The sequence below is a fragment of the Lytechinus variegatus genome, chromosome 2, assembly GCF_018143015.1.
Source record: "Lytechinus variegatus isolate NC3 chromosome 2, Lvar_3.0, whole genome shotgun sequence".
In the NCBI taxonomy this organism is placed as follows: Eukaryota; Metazoa; Echinodermata; class Echinoidea; order Temnopleuroida; family Toxopneustidae; genus Lytechinus; species Lytechinus variegatus.
In genome coordinates, this window is record NC_054741.1 from 68,962,005 (window position 1) to 68,980,110 (window position 18,106).

General features: G+C 36.0%; 1 protein-coding gene across 1 annotated transcript; it reads right to left on the reverse strand.

Moving 5' to 3' along the window:
- Positions 1 to 597: 597 nt before the first annotated feature.
- On the reverse strand, positions 598 to 17,043 carry LOC121408797 (eukaryotic translation initiation factor 3 subunit C-like). Its single transcript, XM_041600438.1, has 19 exons — positions 16,808 to 17,043; positions 15,813 to 16,008; positions 15,147 to 15,263; positions 12,803 to 12,934; positions 12,086 to 12,192; positions 11,729 to 11,876; positions 10,668 to 10,930; positions 9,806 to 9,902; positions 9,216 to 9,328; positions 8,538 to 8,661; positions 8,084 to 8,246; positions 7,568 to 7,764; positions 6,684 to 6,809; positions 5,820 to 5,970; positions 5,057 to 5,300; positions 4,217 to 4,282; positions 3,269 to 3,356; positions 2,469 to 2,877; positions 598 to 1,995 (listed from the first exon to the last, which is right to left on the reverse strand). The coding sequence occupies exons 1-19, from the start codon at positions 16,969 to 16,971 to the stop codon at positions 1,955 to 1,957; spliced, it is 2,946 nt and encodes a 981-aa protein (XP_041456372.1). The 5' UTR covers positions 16,972 to 17,043; the 3' UTR covers positions 598 to 1,954.
- Positions 17,044 to 18,106: the final 1,063 nt, after the last annotated feature.

Here is an 18,106-nt window from a genome sequence, read left to right on the forward strand (position 1 = left end):
CCCTGGTTTACAGATGGTATTCTGACAAGTTTCATCTTAACTGCAGTATTCATGACAAAGTGCCAAATATATCCTTGACATTCAATGTATTCTCACTTTGTCCTTTTCTCATTTCTTAATATTCTTTTGATAGCTTTTCACTTTAGGATTAAAATAAAGTAGCTTTGCATACGTCAAGTCTATTGGGATTACAGAAGTCTGTTTGACTTAGAAGAAATTCAACTTAGAAGAGGTATAATACAATTTGCATCGTCTGGGGGGTGTTTAACAAAGATTTAAGTATGTCTTTGAATCGCACTTAAATACTGAGTTGCGTACAGAATGAAAGGCTTGACCGCATTGCTCAGATCGTGTCATGAGGACGCATACTACAGCTGCGTATCTATCCATGTGAATGTTCGTTGCATATTAAGTGTGACTCTTATTCATACTTAAATCTTTGTGAAACACCCCCTGGTCACAAAAATGTCTTGGGGAAAAACACTTTTCTTGAAGTGTGATCTAAGCAGACCTAATCTTAATTTTGACCATGAGACTGCCATCCCTGCACATGATAAATCTGCAGCAAAGCGGAAAAATCACAGGTCAAACACAGAATGTCACTTCTATACTTTTAATTCATTACAGAGTCGATCGAATCCTCAATTTGTTTAAATTCTTATCATGTAAGAGCATAATCATTTGAGAAATAATAAAGAATGAAACAATATATATTGTTGAACATGATCACAATTCAATGAACATTAAAATAGGCCGACATTACCAATAACTACATCTTGGTAAGTGGTAAGAACAAGTCCCATGCATTTTCTAAAGTCAAAAACAAAAAGGCCCTTCGAGGGCACAAAATGTGCATTTCTTGGTGAAGTAAACTTGGAAACAAAAAATTAATTGGGAGTAATGCTCATCTTATTTTAACAGATCAAGTTTTTTTTTCAGAGGAAATTACCAGATGCAATCTATATGTGTAAAATATTGAGAGTAAAGCCCGGTTGACACTTGAACGCATTTTGGTTCCCACATAGTTTGCACATGGGCACACACTCATGCGGGCCAATGCAGGGAATATGCATGCCAGCTTGCGGATGTGTGCTGAAATTGTCAACATGTTGAAAATTTGGTCACACATTACAAATTCACGAACATTATGTGCAACATAGCCATGCTAGTTTATGCCACTGCATGGCGAGGACATAGAAACTTTGTGGCACAAAATATAATAGGCACAACCCCCAAGGGTAGTGACACACATTTCACTAGTTCACAACAGGGCACTCACACTTTGCGCATAGGCTAAGCATACTTCACGCATAGTTTGAGAATGACATGTGCAAAATTGTGCGTGCAGACAACAAGAATGATGGAATATTCAAATTTGCGCTAGATACGTCACATGATATAGGGTATCGAGAATGCGTGCACTGATACAAACATGTCTTGCCATAAAATGTCTTGCACTGGCACTCATCAATGCAGGCACCACAATGCATGAAAGTGTCAACCGGGCATAAAAGTCCTTGACTTTCAATAACTTAACTGTCATGCAAACATGACTGCCATGTCATTATGACCCATCATAGTAACTTCCATTCACCAAGGGGGGGGGGTGGACTATAGAAGTTTCACTGTTTTCTTGCTAAAGAATGAAGAGGTAATTCAAACAAGAATGGAATTCCAGGGTTTATCAATAGACAACAATAGCAACAAAGTGTGTAATAGAATCCTGTACTTAAACATAAATAAGATAAATTAGTTTTTAAATTGAGTATCTAGTGAAGGAAAAGAGACAATATTTCAAACAAATACTGTGCAAATCAATAATTCCCATAGATGTTCTATTGAAATTACATAATGGAATCTCTGGTTAAATATATTTAATGGAATTCCAAATCTTTGAGAAAGTTTGAATAAGAGATTTGTAGATCTTGCTTCTGATAGACATCATAAAGCTTGTCTAGTAGTTCCTCTGCTGTTGATCACGGTTTCTTCCTCGACCTGTATTCACGGCAAAGAAAAAGAGAGAGGGCAAATACATTTAGTGAATAACTCTTTACTGAAAAAAATGCACATTTGATTGCTCAGCACTTTCTTATTCAAACTAGCTTTCACTCTTGGACAGGTATCTCCTCCCCTTCCTCCTACTTCCCTCTCCTCCTCCATCGTAGCCATCGTCACAATCATCTATCATTAATCATCATTATCATTAAAATATATTAAACAGCATAATCAGCTACAGAACAAAAAATTGACCACCATCATATAATCATAACCAACATCAACATGTTCTTGTAAATCTCCAGCACATTTTCTCATAAAGAAATGCAGCATGAAACTCTCCATCTATGTATGATATCTTTATTCTTGGACAAACTATTGAACCACATCTGAACTCCAAACCTTGCCAATATCTTTCTCATCAACCATAATCATTGTATACAAACGTTTCTCATTTCAATCTTGATACTGACCTCTACCCTCACGGTGGTACCTATCCCCTCGTCTCTGGCCATCCCTGTGGTAGTTGTCCCTTCCTTGCCCGTCTCGGTTATAATTGCCCTTCCCACCGCGGTCCCTATAACGGTTGCCTCCCTGACCATCACGTTGGTAGCGATTGTCTCGGCCTTCCCTGTAGCCGCCTTCCCTCCGGCCTCCATCCTTGTAGCGGCCGCCGTCCTTGTAACCACCTTCTCTTCGGCCACCTTCCTTGTTGAAGCCGCGGTCCTTGAAGCGGCTGTCGCCCATGCGGGAGTCGATGAGACGTTCGTTGTTATCGACCAGGTTGGCGACCTTGTCTGCAAGGCGGAGCGAGAGGTGCTGTAGACGGGTCGGTTCACAACGGTGCATCACAATAGTGGCAGCTGGCTCGTCCCAGGAGGCCTGGTAAAGAAGACGCACATGGTATCATTATAACATAAGACTATGCAACCCCTCCCCCCAAAAAATCACAATTTTTTTCTTAATTGAATAAAAATCTAAAGATATGTGGGAAGACCAATCTGGAGCTTATAGGGCTATCAGTACATTTTCACTCAAAAGATAACTGCTGTTTAAATAATTCATGTTAGTAATGTTCCTAATTATGGTGTGATTCCTAAATCATTATTTAAAATCTATTTTAAGCCCATGTATATTTGCTAAAGGGTTTCAGGTGAAAAGCCACCTTTGCCCAAGCAATGTTTTCCATTCCATGTGACTAGCAGACGACGGTGAGTTACTCATGGATTCATGGTGTGAAATACACACCAACAAATACAACAAATTATCTTACCATCAGCTCTTCATTGATGATCATCTTACTGACAATGCTATGTACTGCAGTCTTCTCAAGCTCAAACATATCAGATAGTGTGATCAAGCTATAGAAAATTAAAAACATGAAAATGAATTGAAAATATTTATATAAATGACAGTGATCAAAAAACGTTTGCTGGCCATTTTTTACACATATTATAATCAAATATTTTCTATAAAAATGCAGTATATATACAGTGCATCCCCCAAATGTGCCTAACAAACTATATTTATTGATGAGTTGTCATAATTCAAACACATGTATAATTGACAAATTACATTTTGTTGTAAAGCTTTGTTTTCTCTTTCATCTGATATATTCATACGATTCCTGCATGAGTGAGGAAAGAAATATGAAAGGATACCAAATACACATAATCATTCGGTGGATGACACCCAAATTTCACAAGGTGGTTTGCGAACCCTGAGTCTTGCCTGATTTTGCGATCAATAAAATATGCAATAAGATCTTTTGACCCCATCATCCTCAAGAAAACACATGTGGTATTACCGAAGGATATGTATCAAGTCTGAACACAATTGATGCAGAAGTAAAGAAATAAGGGCAAGTCGAACAAAACTTTGAACAATTTTGTAACAGACTAACAGGAAAAGTGGCTTAGTTTAGGCAAGACAAAAAGGAAAATTATATGTGTCAAAAGCTCCCTTCGGACCCTTGCTGCTCTTTAAGTTGGTACCTCATGAAAGAAAATAACCAAGGAAATACAAGTTCTGTTTTTAAAAATAAAGTTTACATTCCATTAATTTCATCAAAATTATTAGTCTTAGGGATTGCCTTCCATAAAAATAACATGGTTGACAAATAATTATGCATGACCAATTGGGAGTATAAATGGGAGTATAAATTTCTTACTTTCTTAAAATTAAAGAAATTCAATTTTTTGCTACATTGTATTTGGCTTACCTCAAAGAATCGTAAACACTACCATACGTAAACAGGTATGTCCTCAGACTCTCCTCCTGTATCTTCCTACAAGATTCAAACAAAATAAAATTCAAATATTGGTCCACTCAGTCATGACCTAGTATCATATAATAGTAATTGCGATCTACAGTGCTCAGAAAAAAAAGAACCAAAAATCATATATAAATTCTAAATTAGACCTTAATTTTACAGAAATTATACTTCATTAATGTACATCAATAAATACCAAAGAAATTAAAATGATATTCATCTGGAGCATATATGGTTTGCCTCCATACTGAACATGTGGAATTGTCATTAATGGACATTCATATCTTTTCGCTCAATCAGTCTCAAGACCGTGAGGTCTCCGGCACTCTTATGACAACATTACACTGCAGGGTGATTCCATGAAATATCTACATCAGGGGGGTGTTTCACAAAGATTTAAGTATGACTTAGAGTCGCACTTAAGCGTCTAGTTGGGCGCAGTATAAAAGCATAACAGCATTGGTCAGATCATGCCAAGCTGACGCGCACTACTGCGTATTGATCAATAAGATTGCGCGTTGCATATCGTGTACGCGTCAACATTTAAGTGCGACCTAAGTCATACTTAAATTTTTGTGAAACACCCCCCTGATTCCCTCCATGTGGAACCTTCATAAATTATTTGTGTCCGTTTTCTAGTCCATATAATATTTTGTAATTCTCTCAAATCATCATGGCTTTGATGGTTCATGAATTGAACCAAAAATGGAGGGGAATGGGAGTCAGAAGTTCCTACAGATGATGAATTTATGGAGCTGCCCAACAAAAGATAATCTGAGGATTCCTTACCTGGTGATGAGGTCCCTGACATGGTCGGAGTCCTGGAACAGGTTCCAGACCTTCATGTTCATCTTCTCATTGACCAGGAACTTCTTGCAGCCCCGCCAATCACCGTAGCGCATGGCCCTGGAGGCGGCCACCACATGCTCTCTCATGCTCTCCGGGGGTCCAATCAGGGTCTGACGCTCACTCAGTCGCAGCTGATGGTGGAAACTCTTGCTGATCATGCGACGCCGAATGTCAAAGTGGTGAGCTGGAGATTTAAAACAATTCAAGAATTTGAATGTATTGTAAGATAATAAATTCATGTCAAACATAATATTGGTCGAAGAGAGTATTTTAAAAATGAAGTTTACCTGAACCATTTCTCTATTCTGCCATGTAAGATTCCTCTGTTCATCTTCTTTAAATTGAAACCATGGACCACACACAAAATTCAATCAGTGATTTTTTTTCATTATTGCTGACAATGAGCTACATTATTTGGAAAACTTTGAATCCATATTAAAAATATACAAATATGAATGTTTGCACTCTCCTCAGAACTCTACATTTAATCAAAAATAGTGTATTGGAGGTACATATTACACATACTAGAACTGATAGCTCTATATAATTTACTAATAAAAACACCTTCACTTAATTTTCAAAATTTTTGTTATCTACTTATTCCTGTCAAGTCATATTTTCCCAAAGTGCAACTTGCTCTTGTGGTTCTGAATAAATTGACTTGGGCAGATTAACCAGCTAAAATGGATGGTGTTGTACTTACATGCCATGTAAGGGATCTCAAGCAGCATAGCCGAGACCAGATAGACACATTCTAATAGCTCCAGATTGATGTGCATATGGAAAGGAAGCTGACGACTCTTCTCTATCTTCTCCTGCTGGGCATCACGCTCCTGCTGCCTCATCAGAAGACCCTTGAGAAACATAACGTGAGTGGATGAGATAAATCAGAATTTAGCATATGCTTTTGTCATGTAATGATAGATACAACAGGACAATCAATATTGTAAGGCTGACAATAGACCACATATTGACAAGTTAAACATAATTCTATGTCATGGGGTGCTGATCAAAACAGCAATTCCATAATAGATAATCTTAACCGTCCGACCCTCATTTTTCTTCCCTTATACTTCATTTTTCATTTTTCTTCCCTTTTACTTTATTTTTCTTTCCTTTTTCTTCCCTTTTACCAAGGCTTGATAATTTGAGAACACTAAAAGTTTGAAGATGAACTAAAAGAGAGGAACAAATAATTTCAAGAAGTTTCTACATACAATATATACACATACTTTATAGGATTGCCATAAGCTGTTGCTAGGGCACATGATACACGAGGGCTTATTCATTTAAGTCATACAATGTCTACTTGGTGAGAAGGTGGGGAGAAAGTTAACCATGGAAAGGATTTCTAGATGATCTTCTAAAGGCAGCGGAGCCAGAAGCATATGAACATTGAAAAGAATAAACCAAGCATAGTGCAATAGGAGATATACATGATAGCTGCGTGATGGACAGCTCTATACTGACAAGTGTATGAAAAGCCAAATCTTCAATGAAACCTACAGCATCAGCAAAAAGCAAGAAAGAATGAACAAGTCAGAATTAAATCAATCTAAGTTGTTACCTGAGCTAGAAGTTCCTTGGCACGACCACCACTCTGGATATCAAGCAATGCATTGTGGGCATCACGGATATTACCATGACGGAATGCACAGAGGCCAAGCTGAACCATGGTACGATTATACAAAATCTGAAATAAAGCAAAAAGTCATGATATAGATGTGTATTTAGCACAACGCATATTATCAACAAAGGAGCTGAAGGTGCTCCAATAAGGTCCCGGGGCCCCATTTCATAAAACTTGCATGAACAGTTTAAAGCTTCTGAAATACTTCAATTTGATTGGCTGACAGTAAAATTGTTACATGAATTGTGTGCTTGTACTATAACAAGTATTTATGAAACAATACCCAGGTCATGCAATTCTACTATCACTGGCACTCACCACATTTAATATTTCCTATCTGCATGGCGAAAGTTTCATAAAGCCGTTTGTTAACTTTGGCATGACCGGAGACCTATTCTTGTGATATATAATCTTTAGTTTGCTTACTTAGCACCCAAGAACATGTTCTCCAGTCTTACAAAGTCATGCCAACTTACAAACTGCTGTATGAGGAACCACTCTGTACCCATTAAATACCTGGGTGGGAATGTCATTATTATGTAGAGTAATGTCTCAGCAAAGGAAATCAGTGCCATAGCAGGACTAAAACCATGAACGATATTATACACAATCTAACCAAACAGCCTCAAATGAATGGTGAATGAAGTTGGCAATGTTCAATACTACTACTACTGATCAAAAGAACGCATGTAATGAATGTCCAGCACATAAGTCTTCCTTTTGCTGATCATTAATGATTCAAGATAAATAGATACAATACAAAATGATAATTTTGACATAGTTATTGATTTTGAGTGTAAAAAAGCTGACATAGTTCTTACCTGGGTGGGAATATCGGAGTATTGAATGGTCTGTTGCAAATGAGACATAAGCATGAGATCTCTAGCAGTGTACCAGCGATCGTGGATAGCATAGTGATAGATATGACACAGCATTGTTCTAGTTCTGATCAGATCCGTGGTGTCCTTGGAGTAAATGTATTTACACATACGGTCCATCAGCGTCAGCGAGTTCTCTTCTGTGTAATATGAGAACAAGGAAAACTGATTATACATATCTGTAAATATTTAAAATACAGAGAGATACCAGACAGAATTGATCAGGAGGGCTGAAAAATTATCTTTGAAAATAAGGTGTTTACAATGGCAGTCAAAACTGTGTCTGATTTTAATGATCATAATATTCACCTCACATCACCTAATGTCTCTATGAGCTTTCAAAGGTCTTTGGATAATATTACCATGGCCTTAGGTCCAGCAAGCCTTTATACAGTACACAAGCATTTAAACCTGAAAATGGCATCATTCAATATGAACTGTTTCTTTTGAACATCTTACCTTTCTTTTCTTTCGCTTTGTCTTCTCCTTCTAATTTGCTCTCCTCTTTTGGTGTCTCCTCTTCGATCTTCTTTTCTCCTTGACCATCATCTGTCTTTTCCTGTTTTTCACCTTCCGTCTGGGTACGGTTCTTCTCTAGTTCTCGTAGTTTCTCATAATCATACTGCAAGGTAACCAAGGTGACAAAGAGTGAATTCGTTTAACATGCCAACATTTTTTGACACATCGTATCCCATTGCCAGTACTGATAAAAAAATGCTGAGCTTTATCAAGCTTTGTATGATTGTGTTTTTTAATAACTAGGCAGATTTAGATCTGCTACAAAACTACTGTCAAATTGCATGCACGGAACAACTACCCCTTGGTCTTGCACATCAACGTAACAGTATTTATAGCACATCACAGGAAATACATAGCAGAATGTACAACTGCCTGATACCAATTATAGACCCACCTTGTAGTAGATATGTTGGATGTGCCTCAGGTAAACCCTGCAGATCTCAGCTGATGTACTAGTCTTCTCAAGATGAGATTGTAGTTTTACAATGATGTTGGTCACAAGAGTCTCATCCTTCAACCTGAACATTAGATATAAATATTGGCTTACAGCATTCAGAGTATACAATCATCCATAAGCTAATTCATAGATACTTTATATGCATGTGCACATGCAGATGCGTACAGACCATAGACAAGGGGCTCGTCTTACAAAGAGTTGCGATTGATCCAATCAATCGCAACTCTGGAAAGCCAGCAAAGTCAACATATGAAATACATGTTTGTTCAATGTATATCCATAAAGTCATTGATTTCTTGACCACTTGGTGCGTTTTCCTTTGTTTACAAAGGACATTTTGCAAATTTCCTGTAGAAAAAAATATGATACGATGGAATTCCAAAGAGTTACGCTATTGGTTACTGGTCTTAATCTACTTGTGGAATGTAAAGGTATTTGAGGGCCACTTTTTTGTATACTTTTGAATAGAAAAAAGCAACCATATGAACAATTCTTCTCTCACAGGCAACCAATATAACTGTTTTGACAAGAGTTCCCTTTCTGCTTTCTTGCTTCCAGAACAACTGAAATAAGAATTTAGAATACTATCCTTGATAAATCAAATTCTAGACTCACCTTTCAACATATTCAGTAGAGTGAGCATCAGTTGCTTGAAGCATCTTTGTGAATTCCTCATCAAGCCGTTCAGCTACCGTCAGAATACAACCACGGATCTTATACGGAGCCTCCTACAATTAACACAGAATCAATCTCATGTTTAGAACACATTCTGAAACATTGATTGTACAATTTGTGCATTTCATAATATGCGCACACAATTTGCACCCTTATTCATCTAGAATCTAAAATCTAAGTTAAGGGGCTTTCACAATTGCTCATGTGATGTTCTGCGATCATATGTAGCACAGAATCGCAACGGTTGTAAGCAGTCAACCGACAAGGGTGAAAGGGGCTTTAGATAGTAAAATGCTTACATTTAGGCAGTTCAATTGACATGATGGGCAGCTAGGTCAAGCCTCATAAATATATAAAATGCAAACACTGAGCAACACCACAACCAATCAGGTGTAAATTAACAAAGATATCACATCTCATAATTTTGCTTGTTTTCAAATCACAGTAAAGTATGATAAGTCAAAAATTCAATCACTGATAAACTCAAACTAGTAAATGAATTCAATACACTGATATAGAACTACACTTACTTGTAAGCTTTCAGCATCTTCGTGCAAGTTATCTGAGCACAGAACATCTGGGTTTTCTATGAGAATGTTGAGCATCTCTTGCATAAGGGCTAAGCACCTGAAAAAAAAAACAACTAAAGCTCTTCAGACTCTTATACTCCTTATGTAAACTGGATTTCAAAAGTTTTTATACAACATATAGTTGACAATACTGTTACACCAATCATTGCCAGACAAGTTTAAAATTTAGAATACTAAAACCACTGATAACTGAAACAAGTCCCCTCTTCTGAAAGAGATTTAAATCACATTTGATATTAAATAATTAGGTAATTGACTGAAATCAAAGTCAGAAGTGACAGTCAGTGAATAATAATTTAGAGAGGCAGGTTCTGAAAAAAGTGTTAGCAGGTAAGACACCATGAGGTAATGAAAAATAAGTGTCCACTCAGATGTGCTGAAATGTTGATAGGCAAAGCTTATTTTACATGTTGGAGGAAAGATGAATGAAAAGACGAAAACACTTCCTACCTTTGATGATCACAACAACAACAAAATTACTACCAGAAAGTTTTGCATTGTTAAAACTTATTGAAATTATTGTGGTTGTTACCTCAGCATAAATGAATATTTAAACCAAATTTTCACTTACAACCACTTTTAGAACAGGGTTGCTGATCTGTTTTACTTACAGGGCCTGAAAAAGAAACCACAAGTTAAAGCCATATAGAAACCACAACATGTTAAAGCCATATATGCACTGTACAATCTAGAGCCTTTAAAATTCTGATATTTGAAGTGGTCACGGCCAGAAATCAGACAAAAATCCTGAAGACTATAATCTCTGTTTCGGTGTGTATGTGTAATTGTGTACAAGTCTTACATTTCCCAGATGGCTGGCTTCATACACGTAGCAACATTAGGATTGTAATCAAAGACAGCCGACATCACATGGAAGGCTATCTTCAGATCAACACCCAACCCAAGGTTGTTCTGACTAGCGATGCTCCGGAGTTCCTTCAACAATTCAATCTGATCCGCTCGGTTGGTTCCTCTCTTGCCGCGAGCCCCGACGATCTCGGAGAGTTTCTTGAGAACAACAGAATGGGTAATCTCCACGTCCTTGGCAAACATTTTGGGTTTCTCCTGTTAGATAAAGCAAGAAGTCAAAGATGAATGAAAGCCTTGTTAAAGATAGAATAATCATTTGTCAACTATATATACATAATATTCAAGAAGAATGTATCATGAAAAATTATCACTGCAAATGATTGCCCTCCTAGTGCCCTCATATTAAAAATATAAAAATCAGAGCTAAAACTGTTAGGCCAACAATTTGTGTGTAGTCACATGCATGCTTATCTGTGTGCAGTGTATGTGACCTTCTGAAGAACTAAGTCCTAACTATTTGTTATCATTTGGCAATTCTAGTGCTTTACAAGAAAGTCTATTATGAACAGCTTTTTCCAATCACTTTTACACAGTTTCCTCCATTATTCAAATAACAACCCAAACTAAATGTTTACAAACATCTTTAGAATACTTGATTTATACATTTTAACAATAAAAACAGATTATATCTTTGGCATAAATGCATCAACCTTGATGTGTGAATATCATTAAGTAATTTCCTATGCACATTTTTTTTATGATGATCCAAATATGAATTTCCCCCTCAATGTTTGTTCACTTATAGTACTTAAACACATTGCTGTGCCTCGGGCAGGATGTTCAGTAACACTTGATTAACCTTATGTCCAAGTTTCATGAACTACGTCCATATATTTTTGAAGTTAAGATGACATTTTAAAAACTTAACCTTCAGTTAAGATTTGGTGTTGACGCCGCTGCCGTCGGAAAAGCAGCACCTATAGTCTCACTCTGCTTTGCAGGTGAGACAAAAATATTGAATAGCAAAGGGAGAAGGGATTACTTTAAACTGACCTTCTCAAGTTTGATGCCACCTTTGACCTTTTCCCACTTGCCATCTTCATCTTCTTCCTCCTCCTCCAAACCTTCATCTTCTTTTGCTCGCACTCTGTCCTTCCTTCGCTCCTTCCTCTTAGAAGATTTATCATCACCTGTCGTCGTCCTATGGAAAAAAGTTACAATTATTTTTATAAGTTTTGTGCCAAACACACTGTAGTCTTCATGAAAATCACATGCAATACACCACCTTGTATTCTCAAATGACTTCTAACATGCTCAGATTGAATCAAAGAAGTGTAGTAACTGCATGATTCAAGTAACTTATTATTAATCACATGACATGGGAAACAAAGTTGAAACCAAGAAACTTACTTCTTCAAGAAATACTCTGCCGTGAGGGTCGTCATGCCAGGTACATCATCATCCGAGCTTGAATCAGATGACATTGATACATCCCAGCTATCATCCGATTCATCATCCTGTTATAAAGTAAAGGTAAGGGCTTATTCAGTTATGGCATGATAAAGTTCATCAAAATAGCTCAGTATGTACAAAGTCAATGGAATAAGAGGTGAAAGAAAAATTGTTGCAGAGGCAGGATATGTTTATTTTGTCGTATTACTCTCTGAAACTCTCAATAATATTCTAATGATTTGTTTTAGTCACTTCCTAGTATGTCAGTCTGTGCAATACTTTGTATGCACATTTATACATTTTTGATTGCAATCAATTTTAAAGTTGCGACTGTTTTAAAGTTTTTGAATGCATACTCTTTGCTCATCCAGTTTGTTTAAATCTGTCTTAATTAAACAGATAAATAATATATATTTGGTATTTTCATTGATAGCCCATAAAGCTCAAATCATGAATATCGTGGTGAGTGATGTATTTAAACATCTGCTCAATTACTCTTCTGACTTGAAAGAAATTAAAATAAAATAACAAATGACCGAGAAATTTTTGTAAGCTATGGCACTCAAATCACTATAAGCAAACTACACTGACTATAACATCTTTTCAGTGCCAATACAATACCTGGGTGGAGTGTAGCAAATGTAAAATGTGAAGTGAATAATGATTGATTCTTACATAATCTCCTTCTTGCTTGACCTTTGGAGGTATCGTCTTCTTGAAGGTTGGAGCAGGTTCATCCTCTTCGCTTTCACTCTCTTCTTCACTCTTCTCCTCTGGCTCCTCTTCCTTATCTTCTGCATCAGGATTCTAAAGGATCAAATAAAAAAAAAGATTTAATAATCAAAGTCTTCACTTTCTCTTCTGTTTTCTAAAAATGCACAATTGCAAATTCCATGTTCTTCGATTTCTAAACACAAATTCTGAATTCTGTGTAATTGGATAAAACATACAATAAAACATTGTAAATAGTGAAGAAAAAAAAACTTTGATAATTTTAAATTTACATACACTGCAGAAAATAGATAATGCTTGCCAAACACACGGTCAACAATGAGAATTGCTTGTGATCGACAGATTTTTATCTGATGCATGTTTTTTTTTTGTTTAGTTTTTTCAATTTAAATGATTTTACACTGCATTTCTTGGGGACTTGTTTCCCAATTTTTTTTTTATTTCCCATATCGCGTAAACTGGGGACTTGTAAGGTGGGAAAGCCCAAATTTGTATTATATCTCAGAACTAATGAAGTCAAAAATCCCCACCAAATGGACATTTCTGTAGCTCAAATGACACACTTCCATTGCAAATACCACCATGCAACATAAGTGCTTAGTGGCTAGTGATGCTCTGGCTAGAATATGCAAACAAGTTTATCAACATCCATAATACAATATTTATGTTTTTCATGATAATGACATTAATACATTAACATAATCTAATTGATTTTATTCATCCAACAACCTGGAATTTTGTAAAAGAGTTTGAAGTTTACAGCCAATAGTCTATTACTTTGGGTCACTGCAGAATCGTTTTACTCTCACCTTGATATAAAAGATAATCTTATAACTTCAATCCACATTTTCAGAAACACAAGAGCTAATCACAGATGATCAGCCGAAAGATGGTTAATTTTGAATCATCATAAAATGTGGCTGATTCCAACCAAGAAATGACCCAAACTTATGCCCAATGACATCACTTTTTGTATTAAATGGTGAGGTGTGAGTGAAATAAAACAAAAATTATCAATATTCAAATGCTACATGTAATCGATACTTAGGGCTGTGTGATTCAATATTGAAATATTGTGACTTTGAAACTTCAAGGAATATTCTACATTTAATGTATCCTCTGTTACTATACAGTGCGTCCCAGAAAAAACGAAACCGAGATTTAGCGATCATTTATCATTACTTAATCATAAATAAAATAGACAAATGACCTACCAATTTAAAGCTTAGAATCTCCTCTTTCATCTGATATTACTTAGATTATTTCTCATTCACGCATGAGTGAGCAAATGCAATTTGAAGAAAGGATATCAAAAACTCATTTGGCGGGGGGTATCTGGGTTTCAAAAAGAAAACCACATTTCTGAAAAGTTCAATATCTCCTCTTTAATTTGATACCTAAATTACAGAAAATGGTCACGAAATAACAAAGTTCTGGTCATTTGAAATAAGGCTTGAATTTCAATAATTTCATAAAATGAAGAGGTTCTCCAGGATGGCTTTCAAACTCTCTCGACACTCTGTTTTGTTGACGATTAGCCATGCATGAAATCTTTTGTTCACCATGTGAAAGCTTCTGTGGGAAACCGGTGAAAACACGTTTATCTCATGAAATTATGGAAATACAAGCCTTATTTCAAATGAACAGAACTTTTTTATTTCTTGACCATTTTTTGTAATTTTGGTACCAAATTAAAGAGCAGATATTGAACTTTTCAGAAATGTGGTTTTCTTTTTGAAACCCAGATAACCCCCGCCAAATGAGTTTTTGGTATCCTTTCTTCAAATTGTTTTTGCTCACTCATGCGTGAATAAGAAATAACCTAAGTAATATCAGATAAAAGAGGAGATTCTAAGCTTTAAATTGGTAGGTCATTTGTCTATTCTATTTATGATTAAGTTATGATAAATGATCGCTAAATCTCGGTTTCGTTTATTCTGGGACGCACTGTATTGTAAAAAAGTAAATTTTTACGGGTTTTAGACAATAAATCTGCCATGAATGCTATTAAACAGACATTATTCAGGATCCCCACTATCAGAATACAACTCACTGGGGTTCCAGAGAAAGCTACCCAATTATTATCTTCCTTTCTCCACATCTGTCAGCCTTAAGCTGACAAATGGTGGTATGACGTTTTGTTTTTTACAGCTTTTTGCAGCTGGAGGTAATTGAATATCAAATATCAAAAAATAAATATGATCCAAACTCGATAGCTTTACTCCAGACATATGAATGAATGAATGAATGAATGAATGAATGAATAATTCAAGGATGAAATGCCTACCTCTTTGTATTTTGTAATCTGAGTATCAAGCTCCTTCAAGTATTTTCTTAGCTTTTGTCTCAAGGAGGAGAGAGACTTGGCATTGGCTTTATTCAACTTCTTCTTGTCTTCCCAAAGCTGGAAAAGGAGAAAGAGTTCACGAGTTAGTGTTAAATTTTTCAAATGTTGTCTGAACTGAATTGGTATGAAGTGAAAAGAACAAAATAGTAAAAGAGCATCAAAAATCATAATTATAATAAGCAAAACAGTTCTCATATTTCAATCCACCCCATATATTTGAAATTGTTTTCCTTGACTCTGTACACAGCGCTGAGCGTTTAAGCCACTTGAACAACAATTATTGTTTTCGTAACAAATTTTCTAAGAAAATATAAAGGAATGTTTCTACATCTAGGTCAATGATTAGTATGAATAATGATGGGTGAACCAGTTAAAATAACATTGCTCATAGATAAAATAGTAAATAAACATGCCTTAGACCATTCTCAACCTAGCATTGTCATGCATTTATTCACTAGATAATGAAAGAGTGAAAGACAGTGAAAATTTAGAGAATTTGGAAAGGACAATGATACAAAAAATATATGCATTGTTTTCCTTGACTTACATTTTTTTTCACAAATAAATCAACCAAGCAAAATCATTACACACTGTGATTAGTCTTACCTCATTGACAAATTCCTCGAGTTCCACTAGACAACGGATATAGTATCGTGGGCACTGGCCATCCTCTGTGTTGAGTACATTCTGAGCCTTGGTGTAAACCCTCATCAGTTCCTCAAAACTGGTCTGTACCCTTGAGACATCCCGGATCTTCTTCTGATTCCTGATCTGCTTTATGAGCTCGGATATCTCATCATGTCTGCCAGGAATTAAAAAATCAAAGGCTTCATTTGGTCAATCACATTTTAACATTCATAGTTTAAATGCCAGGGGGGCGGTATTCTGATATTCATTGCGTATCTAATCATTGCAACGCAGATGATATGCTTACGCCCGTGTTCCTTTGAAGAAAATTCAAAATAAACAAAATAGGGTGGGGGCTATTTCATATTCGAGGCATCAATTACAGCCTTTTGTTGTTTGATTTTCTCCAAATGCTGAATGTCTTGACTCTTTAACATCACCATACTCTGGTAGAATGACAAATATTTCAAAAGGCTTGTTGACTATGGTCCTTGAAATGACACATTTAAAACAGCTTTTAAAACTTATGGGTATTAAATCAAAGAGATCCCTGTAAAAATGTGTTAGCATATAGTGGGAGCAAATTTGAATTCAATAAACCGATGCACTTTCACTCCTTTAGCGCCACCTCGTGGAAAGGATTTTCATCAGTTTAATGAGATGACAGTGCTATTTAACAACCTGTCTCATTGGGCATTGCTTTATAACTAGGCATGCCTTACACTAATACAGTCGTTACAAAGTTAAAATTATGGTAAATGCCTCTCAAAATATTTCAATTCATTTTTTTCTCTTTGGTTACTAAGTTGTGCTACTTTTTAATGGGCTTCGAGGGCAAATGACGCTACACTCTAATTTCAGTACACACCAAAAGGAACTAAACCATTAGAAACTGTAAGTGAATTCAACTCATGCTTAATTCATTATTCACAACTCCTGCTGCTCAATTATTTTCAATCTAAAAAAAACCCCACCTCTTTGATTTGGCACTGCGCACAACGCGTTTTGTCTCCTCTTCATCATCACTGAGGAAAAATCTGGTTACTGGGACCTGTTTCTGCGGTACTTGGATACCATCATCACTCGATTCCGAATCACTCTCGGTTGATGACCCTCCTGCGAAGAACCGCGATGCCATCCTGGATTCTGTTTACTTCTTTAATGTTTGTAATGTTTTCCACTGATGAAGCTGGGGAAATGAGCAGGGGAAAAGTAATCACTGAAGTGAGGCGAATGACAAGTAAATGTGAAAGACTTTTTTTTATTTTTCACAATGTTTACAGATAAAGAATGATAAAATCGATGTGCAACATTTAATGCGTAAGAGACGAATACCAGTTGTGGTGATGATTTCAAAATGAGTTGGCACAGAATTTAATAGAATGACAATGCAAGAATTTGTATACACGTACAAACATATAGGCCAAAGCGCAAAGAATAATTGGTTTTGAAAATAATTAACAATAACTACATGAACATTCAACAAACCAAAAATAAATGCCTCTACAAAAAAAAAGTCATCACTTGCCCAACAGGGCAGGCAAGTGATAAAAGCAATCGCTTGCCCAGAAGAAAAAATGCCTGCCCAGTTTTTCTTGTATATTCTTATCATTGTTAAATTCTAGGTCTACTTCAGAGAAATAAATTATGAGAGATGAAAGATATTCTGAAAATTCTCAAATCTTTTCTTAATGTTAACTTCCTTGGAAAATGCAATAAAATTGGCAAGAGGTAGTGGCTATTCAATTGTAACTTAATGATGCATGCAATGTTTTAGTCAACAATAAATTCTAGCTGCATCCCGCAAAAACTTCTTCGACAAAAGAAGGCATTCGGATCCAAGAGATATTACAGAGTTGGATTTGCTGAATTTTCGGCAATAGATCTCATTTGAGATGATGGATCATTTCAAAGAAAATATGCCTGGGAGAACAGCCACATGTATTTTAGAGGTCAAGTCCACCTCAGAAAAATGTTGATTTGAATCAATAGAAAAAAATCAGACAAGCACAATGCTGAAAATTTCATCTAAATTGGATGTGAAATAAAATAGTTATGACATTTCAAATTTTCGCTTATTCTTAACAAAAGAGTTATATGAACGAGCCAGTTACATTCAAATGAGAGAGTCGATGATGTCACTCGCTCACAATTTCTTTTGTTTTTTATTGTTTGAATTATACAATATTTCAATTTTTACGAATTTGACAATAAGGACCTCTTTGCCTGAACCACAAAATGTTAATAGTTCCACGTGTTCAGGGAGGAATAAA